Raw genomic sequence first — 22341 nt, 5'->3', positions numbered from 1 at the left:
TGAATAAGATGGATATAGCCGTTGAACAGATATATGATCATTTATGTTCACAAAGTTATTTTATATACATCAATGGCTGTGATTTATGATACCCTTGAGATCTTTGCTTTTTTTGATGTGCTTGAGTGAGTGTGTCAGAAGAGTGATATTCACTCAATATGTTTTCAGGTCCCAGTGGAACTCTGTCAAGAGCTTTTTCCTAAGTCTTTTTGTTGTTGGACTTCTGTTCTTCCCAAGAACATTCTGATGGGGAAATGGCTTATAGGAGTATCATACAACCTTTCTTTTATCTTGATTGCCACGTGTTTAAAATGCTGTCTTGTGCAATATGTGAACACAATGGTCAAAGATGCATGTCTAGTGCTTGTTTACATAGAAAAACAATGGAAAAGTAGTGCAGTGGAATGGAAAAATGCATTCTGTGTGAACCTAAATCCAATCCATAGAAGAACTATGGCAACTACTCCGAGATGCTTAATCTGTCGGTCTTATCGGTCTATCCCATTCTGTCTCAATCTGGACCTCTTGTTCGTACACAAATATCACTTGATTTATTACAATAATTGCTAAAGAAATGTTTGATATGATATCTAAAACTGATATTTCCTACTGGCACACTAAAGCAAAATATACAAATTACCTTCCTAACCTCTAATGTGCCAAAGACATTTGCACACATGGGGCCTCATTTACGAAACGAACGTACGACAGAAAATTGAGCGTACATTACAAGCTTAACTAGTGTTTTTGGAGTAAGATTTCATGAGATTACTTCCTCTTTTTGGCCGGGTTTCGTTTCTCCGTGTCGTAAACTCTAGGGGCGAGGCTTCTAAACCTGGGTGTTTTTAGAGGCGTGATATTCAAATGACGATTGTTTTCTGGCGCCACATTTATCAACATAGGATCATTCGTACGATGAGATCGGCGGCATACGAATGTTTCATAAATCACACGTGAACTCTGTCGTAAATTGATTTGTGCGCACAGATCTGCGCTCGTTTCTACGTTAGATTGATAAATGAGGCCCATGATGAGTAACCAATAACACTTTTTAAAATGCTTAAGTGAAGTGTGATGATAGTTTGCTTACATATACAGTATGATTGGCTTGACAGCAGTGTTTATGGTTCTGGTGAACAAACATATGCATTCTAGCATGCCTCTGTCACCATAGTTTGAGTACTAGCTCAGGCAGCAGGCCTGATCCATACTTCAAATTACATGGAAAAGGTTACATGCCTTCCAGGTCAATATACACTTGGAATACAATGGAACAGGAAATTGTGTCCGAACAGGGGACAACACTGACATTTCACTGCAAATATGAATGATGATGCCAAAATGACACTTTAATTTCCTCTCTGGTATTTCATCCAATTAGTAACACGCATCAAATGTCAGGTGAGAGGAAATAGGGAAAAGATGAACATGACATGGGCCGGACATGAACACACATCTCCCATATGAGCGCTACAGCTCAAAAAGCTAGACCACAGTTCTGACAAGTATCATTAATCATAGATTGTCTATAAACTTATTACACTCAGTGACCCTCATTCTTTACATGATTTGGCCTGTCTTCATCGCTGCAGGTCTGCTGTAGGTATGCAGCATTATTAGCCAGGACAGATGTCTCCCTCACACTCAGCCCAGCCTAGCACATAATCATTTCACGCTCTACAACGCAAAGCAGGAGAACAAGGGGAAATAATTACCTCACTGTCTTGTTTTATACAAAGCCGCTGTTTAACAGGCTGAGAGGAAGAAAATGTCTTCAAGATCAAGCTAGCACATAAAGGCCCTGGTTTACTAAAGGTTTGTGTGGGTAAAAACATGTGCAAACTTCATAGCATGCTGATTAACAAAGAGCCTGCTGGAGATTGTGTCTTTTGTAATGCATAAAAAATCTTGTCAGTTTTTGTGGATGTTTGTCCCAATCCAGTGTTAAACCTGTTAGATTAATTTCACGGTGCAGCCCTGTGTTATTTATTTTTTTATTTTATTTTTTTCTTGTTTTGATATGATAAATTAGGCTGCATATACAAAACATTTTGTTTAATAAAAATTGGTGTAGAAACCATTTTCACTCATAAATTGCACAAGTAATTACAAGTTAAATTTTGAAGTAGAAAGACTAAAATAGTATTTTCTTGTAAAAAAAAAAAATACTCCAATAACTTGGCTGGTCTAAAAAAGAGGTGTGTTCAGGCGCATTGTTGGCACCTTGCTATTTTGAGGAACTGAAAATAGACTGCACCATAGACCAATACCTTGTCCAAATACCCAAACTTGTGGTCTTTGCACTTGACCACTGGACTACTTATATGATGTATTTCCTGTATTTGGCCCAAGTGTTCAAGTGAGGATGAAGACCACAAGTGTGTGTGTGTCGTACTTTTCAATACCTGATGGGACACACTTGTAGTGTTGTAAAAATGCAAGTGTTTACATAGCTTTATTTTAATTTTAAATACTTTGCATTTTAAAATCAACTTCTAAATGTCTGTTCAGTAGTCCATATAACATGACAATTTAAATTTGTGGTGCTTCTAATTAAGTGATAAAAAGCAGTTGCAAATGTTGTACAAAATAAATATCATCATCATCATCATCATCATCATCATCATCATCATCATCATCATCATCATCATCATCATCATCATCATCATCATCATCATCATCATCATCATCATCATCATCATCATCATCATCATCATCATCATCATCATCATCACCACCACTACTCATCTTTACACCAATAAAACGTAAAAATAGTTTTTCTACCAAATTATATGTAATATCTAATTATATTAATATTTAACTTGCATTGGAAAGGTTTCCGTGACCTCTGGCGAGATCTCGGCAAAATGTCTCACAATTTATTTCCAGAACATGATGCATGATGGGATACACTAAGCCTCGAATAGCGCTCCGGAGCGGTATTCAAGATAGTGTGCGTTAAGGGCACTGCACTCTGGCATTTTTAAGACCTGGGTCAGTCTTGCGCACTTACTTCCTATCGCGCGCACGACCTCTCAAGTGGCCAAGACCGCAAGTGTGGGTATTTGGACAAGGGGAGAGTGTACAACTTTTCATTACCTGATGGGACACACTTATAGTGTTGTAAAAACGCAAATTGTTTACAGTTTTATTATTATTTTCAGTACTTTGCATTTTAAAATCAACTTCTAAATGTCTGTTCAGTAGTCCCTAGACAGTGTTGCCAATTTAGCTACTTTGTAGCTAGATTTAGCGACTTCCCCGCCCCTTTTGAGACTTTTTTTCAAAACTTTAGGGACAAATATAGCAACTTCTTGGACAAACCTTATCTAAGTTCTCATCTTGCCCACTGATCTACATTCATCTTTATATAGATCAGTGAATTTGCCATTATGATGTCATCTAGTGACATTTACCTACCAGTTTTAGCGACTTTCAATTGAAAGCAGTTGGCAACACTGTCCCTACACTCTTAAAAATAAAGGTGCTTCACGATGCCATAGAAGAACCTTTTTGTCTAAATGGTTCCATAAAGAACCTTTAACATCTGAAGAACCTTTCTGTTTCACAAAAGGTTCTTTGTGGCGAAAGAAGGTTCTTCAGATTATAAAAAGGTAAGAAAGAGATGGTTCTTTAAAGAACCTTTGACTGAATGGTTCTTTGTGGAACCAAAAATGGTTCTTCTATGGCATCGCTTGAAGAACCTTTTGAAGCACCTTTATTTTTAAGAGTGTAGATGACGCAATTTAATTGAGTGAAAAAAAGCAGTTACAAATGTTGTACAAAAATAAATATACTAATCTTTACAGCAATAAAATGTGTAGCACTTTGTTTTACTATCAAATTATATGTAATATCTTTATTATTATTAATATTTAACTTACATTGGAAAGGTTTCCGTTCTTGGCAAAAAGTCTCACGATTTATTTCCAGAACATGATGCATGATGGAATACACTAACCCTTGAATACCGCTCCGGAGCGGTATTCGAGATGGTGTGGGTTTAGTGGTGTGGGAGAACCCTGGTACATTTCAGGCTAGTTTTGAGTAGTAATTGGGCGGGTTTTGTAGCGAAAACCTGGCAACCCTGCACCAGACAGAGCTGTCGGCAATTCTTCCTATTGTAAAGTCATGCAGTGTGTAACCTCCTGTCCTCGTTCCATTGTGCAGTGTGAACACCGCAACAACTGAATGCTACTCCAGATAGTCGTTCAGTGTGAAACCTGATGCGACGTCTTTGAAAATCGTGCAGTGTGAACTCGGCATAAGGGCTCTACGCTTTGGTATTTTTAACACCTGGGACAGTCTTGCGCACTTCCTGTCGCGCGCACGCGCTCTCAAGTTAAATATTAATATAATAATTAGCTATTGCATATAATTTGGTAGAAAAACACAGTTTTTACGTTTTATTGGTGCAAAGATGAGTAGTGGTTAATTATTTTGTACAACATTTGCAACTGCTTTTTATCACTTAATTAGAAGCACCAAAAATTAAAATTGTCACGTTATAGGGACTACTGAACAGACATTTAGAAGTTGATTTTAAAATGCAAAGTATTTAAAATTAAAATAAAGCTGTGTAAACACTTGCATTTTTACAACACTACAAGTGTGTCCCATCAGGTAATGAAAAGTTCTACACTCACTTGTGGTCTTCATCCTCATTGAACACTTGGGCCAAATACAGGAAATACGTCATATAAGTGGTCAAGTGCAAAGACCACAAGTGTGGGTATTTGGACAAGGCTCTGGTCTAAAGTCTGGCGCAATGTGTTTTTAAAGAACGCATCAGTAATATGCGCCTGTATGCGGGTGCGCAAAGCGCATACACTTTGCTTATTACACAACAGGTAATGAAAAGTTCGACACACACACACTTGTGGTCTTCATCCTCATTGAACACTTGGGCCAAATACAGGAAATACGTCATATAAGTGGTCAAGTGCAAAGACCACAAGTGTGGGTATTTGGACAAGGCTCTGGTCTAAAGTCTGGCGCAATGTGTTTTTAAAGAACGCATCAGTAATATGCGCCTGTATGCGGGTGCGCAAAGCGCGTACACTTTGCTTATTACACAAGGACGCGCAGCAGCACACAAACATTTTAAAAAATTAAAAATTACATTCCGCCATGTAAATAGCGAACCAGCCATGGCACAAGTTTTTAAAGCTGGCTTTTAAAGGGGATCGGAGATGAGACTCTGATTGGTTTATTGCAGTTACGCCCAAAAAACACCCTTTACTCATTAAGAGAATAGGGACAACCCGTTTAGACCATGCTCCCGGGCGTGCCGACCGTTTTCCCGTCGTTAAACTAGCAACAGTGGATTTCTGACACGCCCTGAGTGCACCTGCGCCATGTGCTTTAGACCATGTGCTTAGATGTTAAAATAGGGCCCAGTGTCTTTACTTTTGTGTACACTATTAATCGGAACAAGCTATTATATACTCAGTCCAATCATAAGTGTAATTGCTGTCTTTGATTCCTTCACACAAACATTTTTAAAAATTAAAAATTACATTCCGCCATGTAAATAGCGAACCAGCCATGGCACAAGTTTTTAAAACTGGCTTTTAAAGGGGATCGGAGATGAGACTCTGATTGGTTTATTGCAGTTACGCCCAAAAAACACCCTTTACTCATTAAGAGAATAGGGACAACCCGTTTAGACCATGCTCCCGGGCGTGCCGACCGTTTTCCCGTCGTTAAACTAGCAACAGTGGATTTCTGACACGCCCTGAGTGCACCTGCGCCATGTGCTTTAGACCATGTGCTTAGATCGTTAAAATAGGGCCCAGTGTCTTTACTTTTGTGTACACTATTAATCGGAACAAGCTATTATATACTCAGTCCAATCATAAGTGTAATTGCTGTCTTTGATTCCCTGATTTTAATTAGATTTTCATTTGCATAGGTTAGCTGAGATCCTATCTAAGCTGAACTGAGTTAATATGAACAATTTTGCAATGATTGTTGAAGTACCTTAATATTTTAGAAAAAGGAGCAAAAAGAATGCGGTTTCAAGGTAAAAAAAAAAAAGCTAGATGTAAATATATCTACAGACAAAAGTAAGTACATTCTTCAGCCGAAAATATTTGCATTCTGAAATGAGCTGGATGCTGCTCTGAGACAACGTTGCCTGCGATTCTAAGACAATACTGTCTATTCTTGTTTCCCAAAACAAATTATTGTAATCAGAGTTTGCGTCATGCATATTCTTGGTCACCCCATATTTCTATGTCAGTATTTAACATGGACAGCACTGTCTGCAATTGGAACAGCTATTAGAATCTGATGATGCATTAATCTGCTCGCCATCTACAGTTTATCTGATGAGGACTCACCGTCTATTAATACTGTTCACAGCTGTTTAGAGTGAGTCATACAGCTCAGGGTGGATATGACCGTCTTGGCCCATCAGCTGGGAAGGGGTAAATTATGCCCCTGGTGGCACAGAAGCTGGGACACAGTGGACAGCAAGGACCAAAGTCTTCTTCCCACATATGGGTGGGTGACAGTTAATATGTCAAAGTGATTGTGTCTGCATGTAGGATGGCATCAAATGACTTTCAAGAGAAATATGACTACGAAAGTTAAGAACCTATTAAATGGAACTGAAAGAAGAAATGTTACTACTTTTGCTTTGTTCTTGTTTTTATAATATCGACATTGCTGCCTTCTGTAGACCTGCTTATAGCTGAACTTGTTTAGAAACTGATGAACCTTACACTGTTATTGAACTGAACTAAAACAACACTGCATAGATATAGCTAGCTAAATAATGACAATATTGTCTTTTTTTTAGCTGCTTATACAGCAGAATCTGAATGGTCTCCATAACTGGGTTGATTCTGCTATTTTCTCATTTATTAAAGCTGCTTTGAAAAGATCTGTTCATATAAAGTGCTATAGAAATAAAAAATATTTGACTTGACTTTAGAGTCATCTGTACTGTTAGTAATGATGATCAAATTCATTGTCAGTGCATACTTGTTTTTATATATTTTTTTAAATTGTATTCTTTATTTTATTAATTAGCTATGTCATTCTCAAAATATGGTAAGAACAATGTTAAATAGATTTCAAATATTCAAGAAACGCCATAAAAAATTTTTTTTTACTAATTTCCCCCAGTTTAAACTGTAGTTCTAGGCTTAAAAAGTGAGCAACAATACAAAAAGGACATTTGTTCTTTTATTTAATGTCACTGGTGTCCTCAATGTTAAAAACTAGTCATTTGAAAATCCATTACAGGTCAAATATTGGTTCCTCTAAAAATAAGTTCAGATGAAGATACCCCACCACATTGAAAACGTTATTCTGTAAAGTTCGCTACGGTCTGAAACTGTGCAGGAAGTTGTTGTCCCACTGCTATAACAACCTGCCTGATGTAGGGATGAGAATGCCTTCTTAAAAGATCACATCATAGCCAAAGTCCAAAATTGCTGGGCTTGTATCTTAACATTTGTGATACCAATTTGCTTTTAATCTATATGGCACAAGATAGATGCATCCTCCATTTGGTATTAGCATAAATCATGCCTTTCCCTCCAGAATGGCTATAAAACACTGAATGTTTGTGACAAGCAGCCAAGACTCTCTGGTAATGAGTACAGGAGCAGAACAAGGCTATTGTTAAGGACTGATGGATAGCACTTGAAGACGACATCAAATTTACATGATGGATTAGTGCAGGGAGTGATTGAAGATGACACTTCGGGATGTGGCTAAAGGAGCTAAATTTACAATAATAACAGGATATATTTGTAGCATATTTTGTCTGCCAATTTTTTGTTTTGTTTAGTTTTTTTGTGCACATCCATGGAGTCAAGAATAATGATAGGCAATCATAACAATATTCTGATATAGAAAAAGAATATCACGTACTGTTGCATGCATATTAATAGGACGAAAGAGGAGAAGCCAGATGAGAGAGAGAGAGAGTGGTGGAAAATGAATGAAAAGGGTCCTTTAAGTATTTGTAATAAATAGAATTGCTTGTATTTTCTTTGTAAGTGAGCTTTGTGGAAAAATCTGCTCTACCTTATATTGTACTTACGTATATTGTCATTATTCACTAGGCTACACACAATCGTCTATAGAAATAAGTGGTGGAGATGTGAAACTGCAGGACAGAATTTAATTACAAGGTATTAAATCCATTTCTGTCTGTCCAACAAGTTCCAAGGTGTGAGAAGCATTAAAGTGCATTTTACTGACCCTGTTGCACAGATCTGCAGAACTTCATGACTGAACCTAAGCCAGACACATTCAATTCGGTTCCTGGAGGGCCATGTCCCAGAGAGTTTAGTTCTGAGCCTAATTTAACGCTTCAGAACCAACTAATCAAGGTCTTCAGGATTACTGTATTATTAAATGCGGTGTGTTTGAATAGGGTTAGAACTAAACTCTGTGGGTCGTGGAATTGAATATCCCTGACCTGAGCTTTGCTTTCCTTTTTTATTTGTTTTGATTTGGTTTGATCCAATAATGCACCTGCACAATATATATATTAACGCCTGAACCTGACCTGTTCGGGTATGACCCTGTGACCCGGTCTGACTGAGCATTTTTTTCATTTTAATGAGTTCAAAATTTAAACCAGTGTAAAAATAAAATACTTTAACACTGATCAGTTAGCACACCTCTAGTGTATAGGGTTGTGCAATTACCTGTGGTGTGGAAGAGAACCATAAGGAATCTTCAACACCTTTTAGCTGTGACAAGCACACATGTGTGAAACACACACAACTCCCATCCTCCTCTCGGTCAGGGTTTCCTAGGTAGGCATGCACACACGGAGAGTGGTAATGTCTTTCACATCACCCTGGCCTTTACCCCTCTCCAAACACCTTACAAATGTGTTACTAATCACAATATTGAGCTCATAGTACGCTCCTCCAACACAATATCATTTGTTATCAACCCATTTACTTTAACAGTGTGGGTCTGTATCATGACCGCTTGTTACTCAAAACAATCAATAACTGTATTCTGTATGTGTGTCCAATGCAGATCATGGGATATGCAAATGTGGAAAGTGTTTCTGTGATGAAAACTGGTTTGGGGAATCCTGTCAGTACCAGGAGGAATGTTCACTCTCCAGCAAAACCAGTAAAGACCTCTGTCGCAATGCCCAGGGTGTAGTTTGCTCCAATGCAGGTAAGATGTATGATATTTGGTATTGCATGGGGACCTATAAATAATAGAACTAAAGGTCCAGATATGTGGCATGCAGTTGTCCAAACATTCTTTCTTGGGTGGTCTAGAAAATAACAGCCTGCTTGTATTTCACACCTTGCCCCAAACCCTGTACTTAACCCTTACACCGACCTGAACATTAGCTTTAGGTGATGTGTTTTTTATGTTTTAGCAGGGGGCCCAACTGGTTGCAGATATGCCTGCTATGTGTCACCATGCCATTAGTACATGTGTGAACGTGAAAATGCTGTGTATCAGGATTGGGCAAATTCCAGAATTTAAGAAACGGCTTGTTTTAGGAATCGATTTATTCACACTTCCATTTAAATCGCAGTGACAAGAAGGGGATTTACTGAATTGAAATTAAAAACTTAATATAAATGATCAATTAACTGTTAAATTTAGGTTCACTTATTCATATATATGTAGATTTTTGTTCTCAAATTATTATTATATTGAGAATTATAATTTTATTAGATCTCATTATAATATTTAATGAAATTTGTATATTTAATTTAAATTGATGCCTACATTTCTGTAGGTGAAATAATTTAATTATTTTTTTTATGATGACGTGTGTGTATATAGACAATTCATAACGAAATATAAAATTACACTTACAACAAATTCTTAGAATTGTATTCTGCTATCTGCATCCAGTTTGCTGGCTCATTTCAAATTCAGGAATTCTCAGTTCATTCTCTGATCAATTCTAAATGGCATGCAATTCTATATAGCCTTGGGTCTGGAGTGTTTGTGTGAGTCTGTGTGTGTCTTCATATGTAGAAGTATGGTGCTGTGGAGCAGTGTGACAGCATGAGATCTGTGGGTTTTGACATTGATGTGTCTGGCCGACAGGCACCTGTCACTGCGGCAGCTGCATGTGCCATAATCCCGATGGGAAGGGCCTGGTCAGTGGGCGCTACTGCGAGTGTGACGACAGCGAGTGTTTGGAAGAAGACTCTGGAGACATGTGTGGAGGTATGATCACAGGGTGACCAGTGCCTCTAGACTGATCTACAGTAACCCAAAATGTTTTTGGACACATTTGTATGAATTTTGCTATGTCTAAACGCAACTGCATTTGATAACAAAATATAAAAACCAAGTGGCATCTGCTTTGTTTTATTTGCTCATCTTTGATAAAACACTCAATATTGTAGCTGTAGCAATGGAGGCTACACACTTTTTAGATAGAGGCATTAGGAACATGCAAGCACATTAGATACCCAGCATGTAAAATATAGTATTTATAAAAATCTGATATCTTTTAATAGTTTAGCTCAGACCACACAAAAAAATCTATCACACCACTGTTGTCAGATTTTGTTAAAGGTGTCATGACATGAGAAATCTTTTGACTTATGAGAGATCTTTGTACCATTAAAACATCCTTCAAGTTTCATAGCTTAAAACATCCTCCTCATTATAAACAAAGCATTTATTTAATCAAGCTCCAAAATGGCTCATTTGGATATTGTGGGATTTGTTATGTCACGGGCAAATACATTTGCATATGACTGCCTCCAGAGCAAGACATCGACGAATAGTTATACATCTCACTGGTGTTTAGTCGTGTTCAGGGATAGTTAAAGGGGAAAGAAAACAAACAAAAAAAGACTTCATTCAACAATTTCTTCTCTTCCATGTTAGTCTTCAACGCGTGCTCACGAGAGTACCACGACCCATGACTCATTATTTTTGTTTTCTTTGCGCACAAAAAAGTACTCTTGTAGCTTCATAAAATTTAAGGTTGAATCACTGATGTCACATGGACTATTTTACCGATGTCCTTACTACCTTTCTAAGCCTTGAACGTGGTAGTTCCGTTGTTGTCTATGCAGGGTCAGAAAGCTCTCGGATTTCATTAAAAATATCTTATTTTGTGTTCCGAAGATTAACAAAGGTCTTATGGGTTTGGAACGACATGAGGGTAAGCAATTAAGAACAGAATTTTCATTTTTTGGGTGAACTATCCCTTTAACGCCTGATACTTGCCTACACCGGATGCAAGCATCACGTTGAAAGCAAATAGAAACCATTATAATCACTGAAGCTGTTTACAGTGAATACAGTACACAAATACCTGTTCAACCTGTGACATAGTCTATGTGCTTGAGTCTGCTGACGACAGGACAAATAGAAAAGTGCTTTGACGCGTCGGGTTTAATAAAGTTTAAAATTGTATTAGATTTCTTTGAAAACAAGTCTTACCTTACCACCTTGTGTAATTTTAATTTATCTTATGCAAGTAAAAAATATATAAGATAAAAATTAAAGCCATTTTTTAATGCTGTATATCCATTTTACAAAAGCATATGGTTTTCAATAGCATGATTATATGTAAAATACACCCTTTAAAATTATTGACATCCTCATTCACTTAATGTCATTGCCATACCTGCACGTTGTCAACGATAATGATGATGAGATATTAAAAGAAAAATCTAAAAACTCTGAAATTGAATTTCTCTCTTCTCTCTCCCTGTGTTCGTGGTTGTAGGCCATGGAAAGTGTTACTGTGGAAACTGTTACTGCTCGGCTGGTTGGCATGGAGATAAATGTGAATTCCAGTGTGACATCAGCCCATGGGAGAGTAAGCAGAGATGCACATCTCCAGATGGCAAGATCTGCAGCAACAGAGGTCTGTCTTTGTGCAAGCATTTACCTTACTCTGACATAACCAATATTTCCTATCACCTTATAACTTTAACTAATAGATTCACTTAGGTTATCCTTAATGCTACTGCAGGGGCATCTAAATCAAATTAGAATTTTATTTGAGGGTTTTTTTCACAGAGTATCTGTACTGAAATAAGTCTAATTGTCAAATATCAGCTGTATACAACATAAGTAATTTCACCTGACAAGCACAAATGAAAGTGGGACAATGCATTCTCCATTAAGATACATCAGGCTGCCAAAAAAGCTTGGCTCTCATATTGCTGGTGAACCTCCAGGGAGCTTCTCTGAAATTGATTACAGCAAAAGGGTGAAGTGGTATACAGCATAAACTCAACCTCCATCTGAACCACTGTCTGCTGTTAAGTAATCTACCCGCAAACTGTGTCCACTCATCAGAAGCAACCCTGCTGCTTTTCTGCATCAAACAGTTTCTAAAAACAACAGCATTTTACCAGTAGTTACACTTTCCAATAGAGTATGCAATCCCTCATGGCCTTCCTTAGGCATACTTATCCATGCATTTGACAACGTATGTATTTTTATCATCCTGTTTTCTGTTTGAGAGGAAAGCCCTCTGTCTCTAACAGGAATTAAGTTCCCATTGCTCTAGAGAAGTGCACTTGCTAGTTCCAGTGCACATGGTGAAAGATAGCCATTATTTTGGGCTCTTTTAAGCAATCCAGCCTCATTTTCTGTATTTTATATTCAGTTTATACCCTTCAATTATACGTTCTGCCCTGTGAATGGCAGGTCTCAGTGGATCGCTGATATTGTGTGAAATGACAGCCTCTTTTAGTCAGTCAACCTCTCAATCCATGAAATAGCTTGCCCTTCACTTTGAAATACAACCATGCAAAGTTATGCATTTAATAACCTTTTGGAGAAAAAATGCATAAAGCAAAAATGCTTGGGTCTTAAAACAACTAATGAAAGTTACTTTTAAAACTAGACAAGAATTTAGGACCACATGTGCAAAACTCTTACTGGCAGAGTCTATTAAATGTGATTCTGACACATGTGGGATGCCAAAGGGAGGCTTGAAAAAGGGGACAAATGGCAGTTGCAGACAGGCCAGTAAGTAAAGAGTTGTTACATTTACAAATAATGTCTGTAAAGAAAGCTAAGCTGGTGGGTCCCTTAGATGGGATAAAGACATTCTCAGTCTGGTCAAGGTGTTGAGACGCTATCCCAGGCTGAAATCTAAGAGGTAGACACAGAAAGGACATACAGTATTGAATGTAAAGCCAGTGTTATAAGGAAAAAATGTGATTGATAATGGAGACAAGTGGCGTAGTTGATTTAAAAAAAAAATAATAATAATAATAATTATATATATATATATATATATATATATATATATACATACAGAAGAATAGTATAGAATATTTTATATAAATAATATATTAAACAGTGTTTTTAATTACTATTATTATTATTATTAATTTCTTTTTTTACAGGTTAACTTTAAATGAATGTTAGATAATGGCAAAGTTTAAGTGTAAAATATAAATAGAAGAATTGAGTATGTATTAAATATCTTAATATGCACTGCTGTTCAAAAGTTTGGGGTTGGTAAGTTTTTATTTTTTATTTTTTTTTATGTTTTTGAAATAAGCCTCTTATGCCGAGGCTGCACTTTTTTTAGATTTAAAAATACAGTATATACTAATAGTAGTAACATCCTAAAATACAGTAATATTGTAAAATATTAATAAAGTATAAATGTTTGCTGTCACTTTTGATCAATTGAATGTATCCTTGCTCAATAAAAGTATTTATTTCTTAAAAAAAAAATCTTACTGAACCCAAACTTTTGAACATTAATGTATATCCACCCTAGTGAAAAATATAGTAAAATGTATTTGAAATACATTTATTTCATGCGAAGTATACTAAAAATACATTTACATTTATGTACTTAATATTAATAAAAAATACCCAGCAATTGTACTTTTAGTATACTAAATTGGTATACATAAAATCTGTTAAATTGTAACAACTCATTTTGTGCTTAATGCACTTTGATTGTGCGGAAGTAGTCCTAAAGTCCAACTAAAGATATACTGAACATTTGCTTGTGCTAAAGTGGAACTTGCAAGTATACTTTAGGTACACTTTAAATATCTTGCATTTTAAAGACTGACATTATTCAAAGATCATACAATACTCATCAACAGTGACATTAAAACACATTTTAGGCTTAATATTAAGAAATGTGCATTGTGCACAAATAGTACTCCAAATAAAGTTTAATTATAAATTTTATAACAGTTAGTCTCAAACAATATGTCAGTAAATATGTTAATAGATTTGATATACTTAGTATGAAATAAATGCATTTTAAATATATTGCTTTTTTACTAGGGCAATATTGACCAATACAGATTTAAACTAATATTGGCTGATAACCGATATTGTGGATCTCTAATTTTAGAGTTAGAGATGGTTCTGTAATGATTTGTAAGGGAAACAGGTCAATTTAGCTCAAAGGGAATCATTTAAGATTTTAAAGGGAATTTGGACAGAATCACTGTTTTATGGCTGATCACGGAGACGGCCAGCGATTCACTGAACGAGCCGTATAACATCAACTCTGCAATGGATATTAATATCCAAAGTATAGTGAAAACACTTTTTATTAGCACAGTAACAAGATCGGCAGTTTAAGACACTAACTTGTAAGCACAAAACACAAGATACTTCTCTTTTCAATATAAATAAGGCTTTATTGGATAAATCTAAGACATATAAACTAATCTAACACATGAACACACGCATTCACACAAGTTGCAGAAAGCGAGAAATAAGGAAAGAATGAGTTTAAGGAAATTAAAATGTGAAATCCCAAGTTTACAGCAATATGTGCAATTGCATAGACCTGCACAACCATCAATCACTTAATTGACCCTCGAATTGAGTTCCTCAATGAGGTTAAAATTTATATTGAATGCGCCAGTTCAGCTAGTATCTGGAGGTGTGTGCGGGGTTCCCTTTGTTGTGGTCCTTGCAGAAAAGGGGGTTTCCTTTTCTGCAAGGAAAAAGGAAGTTCAGTCTTGGGAAGCCAGTGGTTGGGCGTTGGCTGACGACGCGGAGTTGTGGTCTGGTTAAAGTTTTAGATGGCACTCGAGGTCGGACTCGGAGACACGGCGTTAGGCAACTTAACTCAGAACACGAAACTCTCAATGGAAAAGAAAAGAAAAAAAAGTAAAGAAATAGAAGTAAAGTTTGACGAGACTAGGTGGCGTTGCTCATGGTTCTGGAAGAGCTGGCGTGTAAGCAAGAGCACGCTCAAAGAGCGCAAAAAGCGATGACTGAAAAGCATGGCTAGAAGCCATGACCAAAAAAAACTAAAGAGCTAAAAAGGCGATGACTAAAAAGCATAGCTCAAAGCTATGACTAAAAAGCCGCATGGCTAAAAGTGATGATTTGAAAGCACATGACTAAAAGCGAAAAACTAAAAGCTAGACGCAAAAAGCCCTAAAAAGCATACTAAAAAGCAATGATCTGATGGTGTCCTGAGTATTTAAACTGGGCTCTTGGACACATCCCAAGTGGTGTTTTGACCAATTAGACACTGTCTTAGCGCGGGGTGTTGCTATATTTCTCCTCCCAATTCATAAATCAAATGTGATCTCATCAGTCACATGGTCCGAGTTTTCCCGCTCTTGCAGAGTATAATTTTGGACATGATTTCTATAACAAGAATATGATACATTTGACAAAGAATTGATTAGAAGAAACGTTTCAAGTAAGAAGATTCAAACACACACATCCTAAACATGAATATGAACCCTTAAGCTATTTAATAGTTATAAAAAGACATACACAATAAGTAATTAAAACATGATAGTCTAACGTGTGGGTTACATACATGATATGGAGTTAAGCAATGGGCTGATATTAGTTTATAAGCCTTTTTGAGTTCATTTTGGTGCATCTACATCTGTAAAAGACTGTACCATTCTCTGAACATAAGGGCATGTTCTGTGAAGACCAAAGGTTAAGAGGTCTCTCATAAGGAATCTCAGTCTGTTCTTTGTCTTCTAGGTGAGGGGGAAAGTCAATCCAAAGAGCTTGTGATCGTGGTTACTATCACTGGTTTACATGTGGTGGTCATACTGTGCATTTCTTTGACTTGCTTCAGGCTTGTGGAGCCAGGATCTGATTTACGAACATCCGGTGTCTTGGGCCTTTCTGTGGAATTCGGCTCCTCGTGTTTCAACCATGTTCTTGATCGAATCTTAAATTGTCTGATTCGGTCTGATACCCTACAGATTATATAACTAGCATTTGTGAGACACACTTGGGCTTACATTAATCGTTTCTTCTTTCCCTCAGTGAACTCCCACTGAGTCTTAGCCAAGTGTAAGCAAGTCACTGAAAAGGTTACTGAAGAGTGGGCTACTACATGTATCACTGTATTTGCTTTTCTTTGTTTTACACCAAGCAACAATATACTCTTACAAGCATGACTCTAATAATACAGCTCATGCCATTTATTTAAGCATTCACAGAAGGTTGCATAATGCAAATCAAGTGCAATGTAAGGTCTATATTCATGAGAGGACAGATCTTTGACAGGCCTGCAAATGGTGGTGGCTACAGTGGTCTAGCCCCCTGCTCACAGGACGCCAGCTGGCTCGCTTCCCAGTGTGCTTTCCGCACGGATAAGAGAAAACAGGATTTCCAGTTGTGCTGCAACTGGTCTGGCTCGGATTCATTAGAGTGGAGGTGTTTCCCGCAGCTCTGTTGCCATGACTGTCGCCCCAGCAATAGATTAGCTGGAACTTAGAGTAAGCATCCTCATCAATCCTTGCCATGCATGGCCTCTTATTGTCAGCTGGGCTCTGGAGGATTTGGCCCCCAGGAGAAATTTGGCTTTCCTTTTCAGCATCACTACAATTATAGTGCTGTGCAGCTAACTGTTTCAGTCAGCCCTAATCCTCCTAACACAGGCATAACAATTTGAACCCATATTCCAACTATCAGAAAATGGCCTTACCTGACACAGACCCTTTGGTTTTAAAACCTAAAACATAGTCTGTCCTAAATGTAATTCATTAATATAAATAATTCAAAAAAAGCTTCTCTTTTGAAAATATTCAGAAATGAATTAAGAACACTATTTTCTGAATTTGAACAAAGTTTGGGGTCAGTTTTAAAGAAATGAGTACTACAGTTTAGCAATCAGCAAGAATGCCTTAAATTGATCAAAAATGACAGTGAAGACAATTATAATGTTACAAAATATTTCTATCTCAAACAAATGCTGTTTTTTTCCCATCAAAGAATCCTAAAAAAATAATGTATCACCATTTCCACAAAAATATTAAGCAGCACAGCTGTATTCAACTAATTATAATAATAATAAGAAATGTTACCTGAGCACCAAATCGGCATATTAGAATTATTGACAATAAAGATAAAAATAGTAATAGTTACTGGAAATTCAGCTTTGCCATCACAGGAATAAATTACATTTTAAGGTATAATATAATAAAATAAAATAAAAAAACATTTTAAATTATAATATTACACAATATTACTGTTTTTACTGTATTTTTGATCAAATAAATGCAGCCTTGGTGAACTTATTTTAAAAACATAATAAAAACGTATTATGCCATATAAAAACCAAGGTATTCAATACAGTAAGTATAATTTTTAATAAGCAATGCTGGCTTGAGAAAGGCTTGTTTGAACGTTTTTTTTTAAATGTAAAAAAAAAGTGTAATGAAATATTCCAAGCAGATATTGATGTTATGAATGAATAAGCACCACAATTGGCCTCTTTTATTAAATAACGTTGTGCCCTTTGTGATATTTTTTTATATTAACTTTAGTCTTACTTTACTCCTATAAAGTCTTATATAAACAGGACAATTTGAGAGTCACACCTGTTAATATGATTGTCAATCCCAAACGTAAATATAGTCTAGTTTGACTCTCAGAGGAGGTTTACCATACTTTCACCCTGTCTTTGTAGGCACATGTGTATGTGGCGAGTGCACTTGCTATGATGTGGATCCCTCAGGAGACTGGGGTGACATCCATGGAGAGACCTGCGAGTGTGACGAGAGAAGCTGCCATGCCATGTACGACAGATACTCTGATGACTTCTGTTCAGGTGAAGCACAAACTGAAACATTTGTGTCAAACATCTTATTCTTATTATCATTTTATGTTGTATTTATATAATCTGTATCCCACTTGTCACTCTGGCAGTGTTTTTCTCAGGTTGAAATGGTCAGTTTTGTCTTCATCAAACCCCCTCAAAAGGAAATGGTTCACATTCCAAAATCCAGCAGTAAAAATACTGACAGTTGCTGAAAAACAAGGCAGGGTGGAACTGTTCGATATCCGTTCACGCCACCTCTTCAAGATCTTGCATAAACACAGGACACATGGATTATCCTGAGCTGAAGTACAACAGATGTGGTTCAGAAACATTTCAACATCTGTTTCTAATGCTGAGGAATAACTCTGCGGCCAATCTTATGTTCGCCTCAGAGGACCGGGCTGACTATACTTTATTTATTTATTTTTTACATTCATGGTCAGCCAGACCTGTGAGTGGTGCCCTTTAACTTCAAATCCATAAACCGACTCACATACACCACCAATGTATAATCTTTTTCTGTATCTAGGGCAGCTTCAGGCAGAGCTTCGGTCGACCGTTCATCCATTAAAGGACTCTAAATCCTGCTGTGTGTCTGTTTGAAGGTCGCGGCCAGTGTAACTGTGGCAGGTGTGACTGCAAGGAAGGTTGGGCTGGAAAGAAATGCGATCATCCTCACTCCTGTTCGCTGTCTATGGAAGCCAGTCAGAAGAAGTGTCGGGGAACCTCCAGCCTGCTCTGCTTTGGCAGAGGTAATTAAGTGTCTATTCATCTGTGCCAGAGTGGGTTCCAACAGCAGCGTTTCACAGATCCGAGGTGTTACGTGTGTGGGTTGCATGGTAGGCCAGAGGACTCTTAAAGGTGAAGTGTGTAATTTTCGACTCTCCCGATTAGTTGCTTCATCATGGCGTGATTCAAAGCTTTAGCGGAAATAACAATGCTAAAATTAACAAAACTGTCATTTGTGACCATGGACCACAAAACCAATCATTAGGGTCAATTTTCGAAATTGAGATTTATACATCATCTGAAAGCTGGATAAATAAGCTTTCCACTGATGTATGGTTTGTTATGATAGGACAATATTTGGCAGAGATACAACTATTTGAAAATCTGGAATCTGAGGGTGCAAAAAAATCTAAATATTGAGAAAATCTCCTTTAAAGTTGTCCAAATGAAGTTCTTAGCAATGCATATTACTAATCAAAACTTTAGTTTTAATATATTTACATTAGGAAATTTACAAAATATATTCATGGAACATGATCTTTACTTAATATCCGAATGATTTTTGGCATAAAAGAAAAATCTATAATTTTGACCCATACAATGTATTTTTGGCTATTGCTACACATATTGCTACAAATATACCCCAGCGACTTAAGACTGGTTTTGTGGTCCAGGGTCACATTTAGCATGTCAATCTTAATAGAATGGTTTGAATGAAACATAATGGTACATAAATTATATTGTGGAAGTATATGTCATTCTTTGAGCCTATAGATTAATTCGAAATAGTGTTTCAGCAACAATTATAAGAGACCAAACCTGTCTCTGTGGTAGTTTACTGCTAAACTCGTAAACAACACAAATACTCCAAACAGATGCAGGATGATGTCTGAATACACAAGACAAAAAGTGGATTTTGATAGAGCTGTTTGAATCATTGATTTCTTCTTCTTTGGATGGATTGTTTGTTTGATTCAGATTATTGATTTGCAAAAACTACTATGATAAACCACAGTTTATTTCTGTTTCTACTTGATCTGACCCTTAAAATGTCTTTTTTTTTTCTTCTTTTTTTTCAGCATTCAGTTATACTAAATATATACATTTTTGACAAGCTAATTTAGACGTTACCACATACAATTGTTAGGTTACCTGGCAAAACTTTTTTACATACTTTCCACCAACATGCAGTAGTTACAGTAATTGTTACTGCAATAAAACTTCGCATTTGTGGGTTGTAGATTCTGATAGAAAGATTCTGGCACAGCTGAAGATCATATATAAATGTAATATGGTTTTATAGTAGTAACATGAATTGTAGTAAGAGTGGCATTTGGCAACTTAACAATTCAAACACATTTATTATTAATATTTTTTTAAATCGCCATAATCATCTAAATTACAGTCTCATATGAATGTGTGGTACTTTTTGTAAGAGCAATTATGAACGTTTGCTTCAGGTAGGGGTGCTGGCCTGTCTCTGCATGAGTCTTGTTAAAAAGAAAAAATATCACAGTAGATTAATCCAAACTAGTGCAATTGTTCCAAAACAATACTATTTCCATAGTTCCCTGCTGCAAAAGAAAAGTGAAGAGTGATAATAATAGTTTTGTTTCACTGAGTGAGGTGATAATTTAACTTTAATGGAGCCTGTGTTCTGTGCACTTGTTTTTTTTTTAAAGGACTTCCACCCCCGGGCTCTCTTATACTCTAGCGACGTAGAGCAGCTAATATAACTTGTCTAATTTTAAAAGTCAAAAATTAAATGACATTTGCTGTAATGACGGAGTTGAAAAAGTGTAGCCTACACATAACTCAATTCAAAAGCAGTTTTACAATGCTACATTAAATACTAAATGCTAGGCCATGTTTGTTGTATACAGTGTCAGTAATGATTAGATCCAATGTACCTAAGAAACACACGTGAACATGCAGGCTGGAAGAATCAGGTACATAGCAGCATTTGTGTTTTATCCCTCAAGGCTTTAGCTCAGCACGTTTCTTCTATAGCACCTGAAATAACACTGAAACTGGCAGCAAGTCTTGTGGTGAAACTTATAAACAAATGTGAACCAGATGCATAGTATTATATTTTCTTTTTTTTCTTCAGAACCATGTGTATAAAAACTAAATCCGCATAGGGATTTCTGGCTTGGATCTTGGCACTGTGAAAACCATTTGTTCTGGTCTTTTTTTGAGGAGTAGGATGTGAGTTCTGTACCTCTAATAAAAAAAGAAATTATTAAACTGTAATAAAATTAATTATTAGCTTTAATTCCTTCAGCTGTACCTTTAAAGCATCTAAAATCTGCTACAACCAAATGGTGAGTTAAATTGTGTCCAAGCTCAATAATTAATTTGCAGGAAATAAAAAATATAAAAATGAAAGAATTCCTGGAGGGAAGCCAGTTTATTTAATTTATTGCAGCACTGACTGACTGAAGTGTTGTACAATTTTATGACAAGGTGTACAACCATGTATTCTGATTAAATAATACATTGTTTATTAATTATTTAAATATTTAGGATTGGTTTAATGATTATTAATCAGGTATCACTATTATACATAAAAATAAAGTTACTCTTCATATTATATTATAGTAGATATTTTACCAGGGCTTCTTTATTTTTTCTTTCTTAAAAGTATTAAATGGATTTAGATTTTCCCTGGCTAATGTTTTTCACATCACAGCTCAGGATAGTTGCTAGTCAAGAACTTGGGACTGTGCCATCAGCCAATCAGCATGACATCATTTTCCTGCAGCTCCAGGATCATTAGTTCACTTTCAGTCAGTCATGTTCTACGTTACGTCAGTCGTGACTGACGAATTGGGATCTCGACCTTCGAGTGTAAACTAAACAAGCCAATGACAGTTGGCGTGCGTGTGTCGCCACGCACACCCCGCCCCGCAGCGCAGGTATAAAAGGACAGCACGTGCAAACGCACATCAGCTTTTCGCGTCGGAGCCGAGCCTTCTCAGGACGAAGCTCCGTGAGTGTTTGGAAGGAACAGCTGGCGTTGGTGTTACGGCGCGTCAGCGGGGGTTGCAATTCAGTGCTGCTCATCTTCGGCATGCTGCAGCTGCCATTCTGCGGTCTCACCGCGACCTCCCCTGGGCGCTTCAGTGCTCTCTCTAAAAGAGTGTTTCCTTTTTTTCCTAAAAGAGCAAATGTCTAAAAGAGCTCCACGAGCGACGGGCGTCTTTTTAAAGATGGCTTCCCGCTCGTGCGTTTCTGGATGCGGTCGTTTCCTGCCTCCATCTGATGGTTATGATCGCTGCCTTTCGTGCCTGGGCTTACAGCACGCTGAAGCAGCGCTCAAGGATGAGTCATGTTCTCAGTGCAAAAGGTCGGAGGGCGAGCTAGGCTCTGGAGATGAGGATTCGGCTGCGCTGCCACCGTCAGGTAGAGTGGCATTGCCCGAGTCAGATCCAGAGTTGACTGCTATGCTTTCCCGGGCCGCCGAGAGTGTCGGGCTGCACTGGAGGCCTCCTACTTCTCCCGAACGCTCGAGGCTGGATGATTGGTTCCTGGGGGCGCAGGCCGGGCATCGGCAGCCGCCTCCGGTTCCATTCTTCCCGGAAGTGCATGAGGAGGTTACTAAGTCT

General features: G+C 37.2%; 1 protein-coding gene across 1 annotated transcript in view; it reads left to right on the top strand.

Moving 5' to 3' along the window:
- The window catches only part of LOC107600373 (integrin beta-like protein 1), a 59326-nt gene that overhangs the window by 5243 nt on the left and 31742 nt on the right, over window positions 1-22341 (top strand). The window contains exons 3-7 of the mRNA XM_016292247.1: window positions 9016-9162; window positions 10060-10182; window positions 11705-11845; window positions 17873-18013; window positions 18610-18756. Of these exons, the coding sequence (XP_016147733.1) occupies window positions 9016-9162; window positions 10060-10182; window positions 11705-11845; window positions 17873-18013; window positions 18610-18756 (699 nt within the window). The remainder of the gene's footprint in view (window positions 1-9015; window positions 9163-10059; window positions 10183-11704; window positions 11846-17872; window positions 18014-18609; window positions 18757-22341) is intronic.

This window comes from Sinocyclocheilus grahami, unplaced genomic scaffold, assembly GCF_001515645.1.
Source record: "Sinocyclocheilus grahami isolate Dianchi unplaced genomic scaffold, SAMN03320097.WGS_v1.1 scaffold283.1, whole genome shotgun sequence".
Taxonomy (NCBI): Eukaryota; Metazoa; Chordata; class Actinopteri; order Cypriniformes; family Cyprinidae; genus Sinocyclocheilus; species Sinocyclocheilus grahami.
This window is presented reverse-complemented; position numbering and strand designations above follow the sequence as displayed.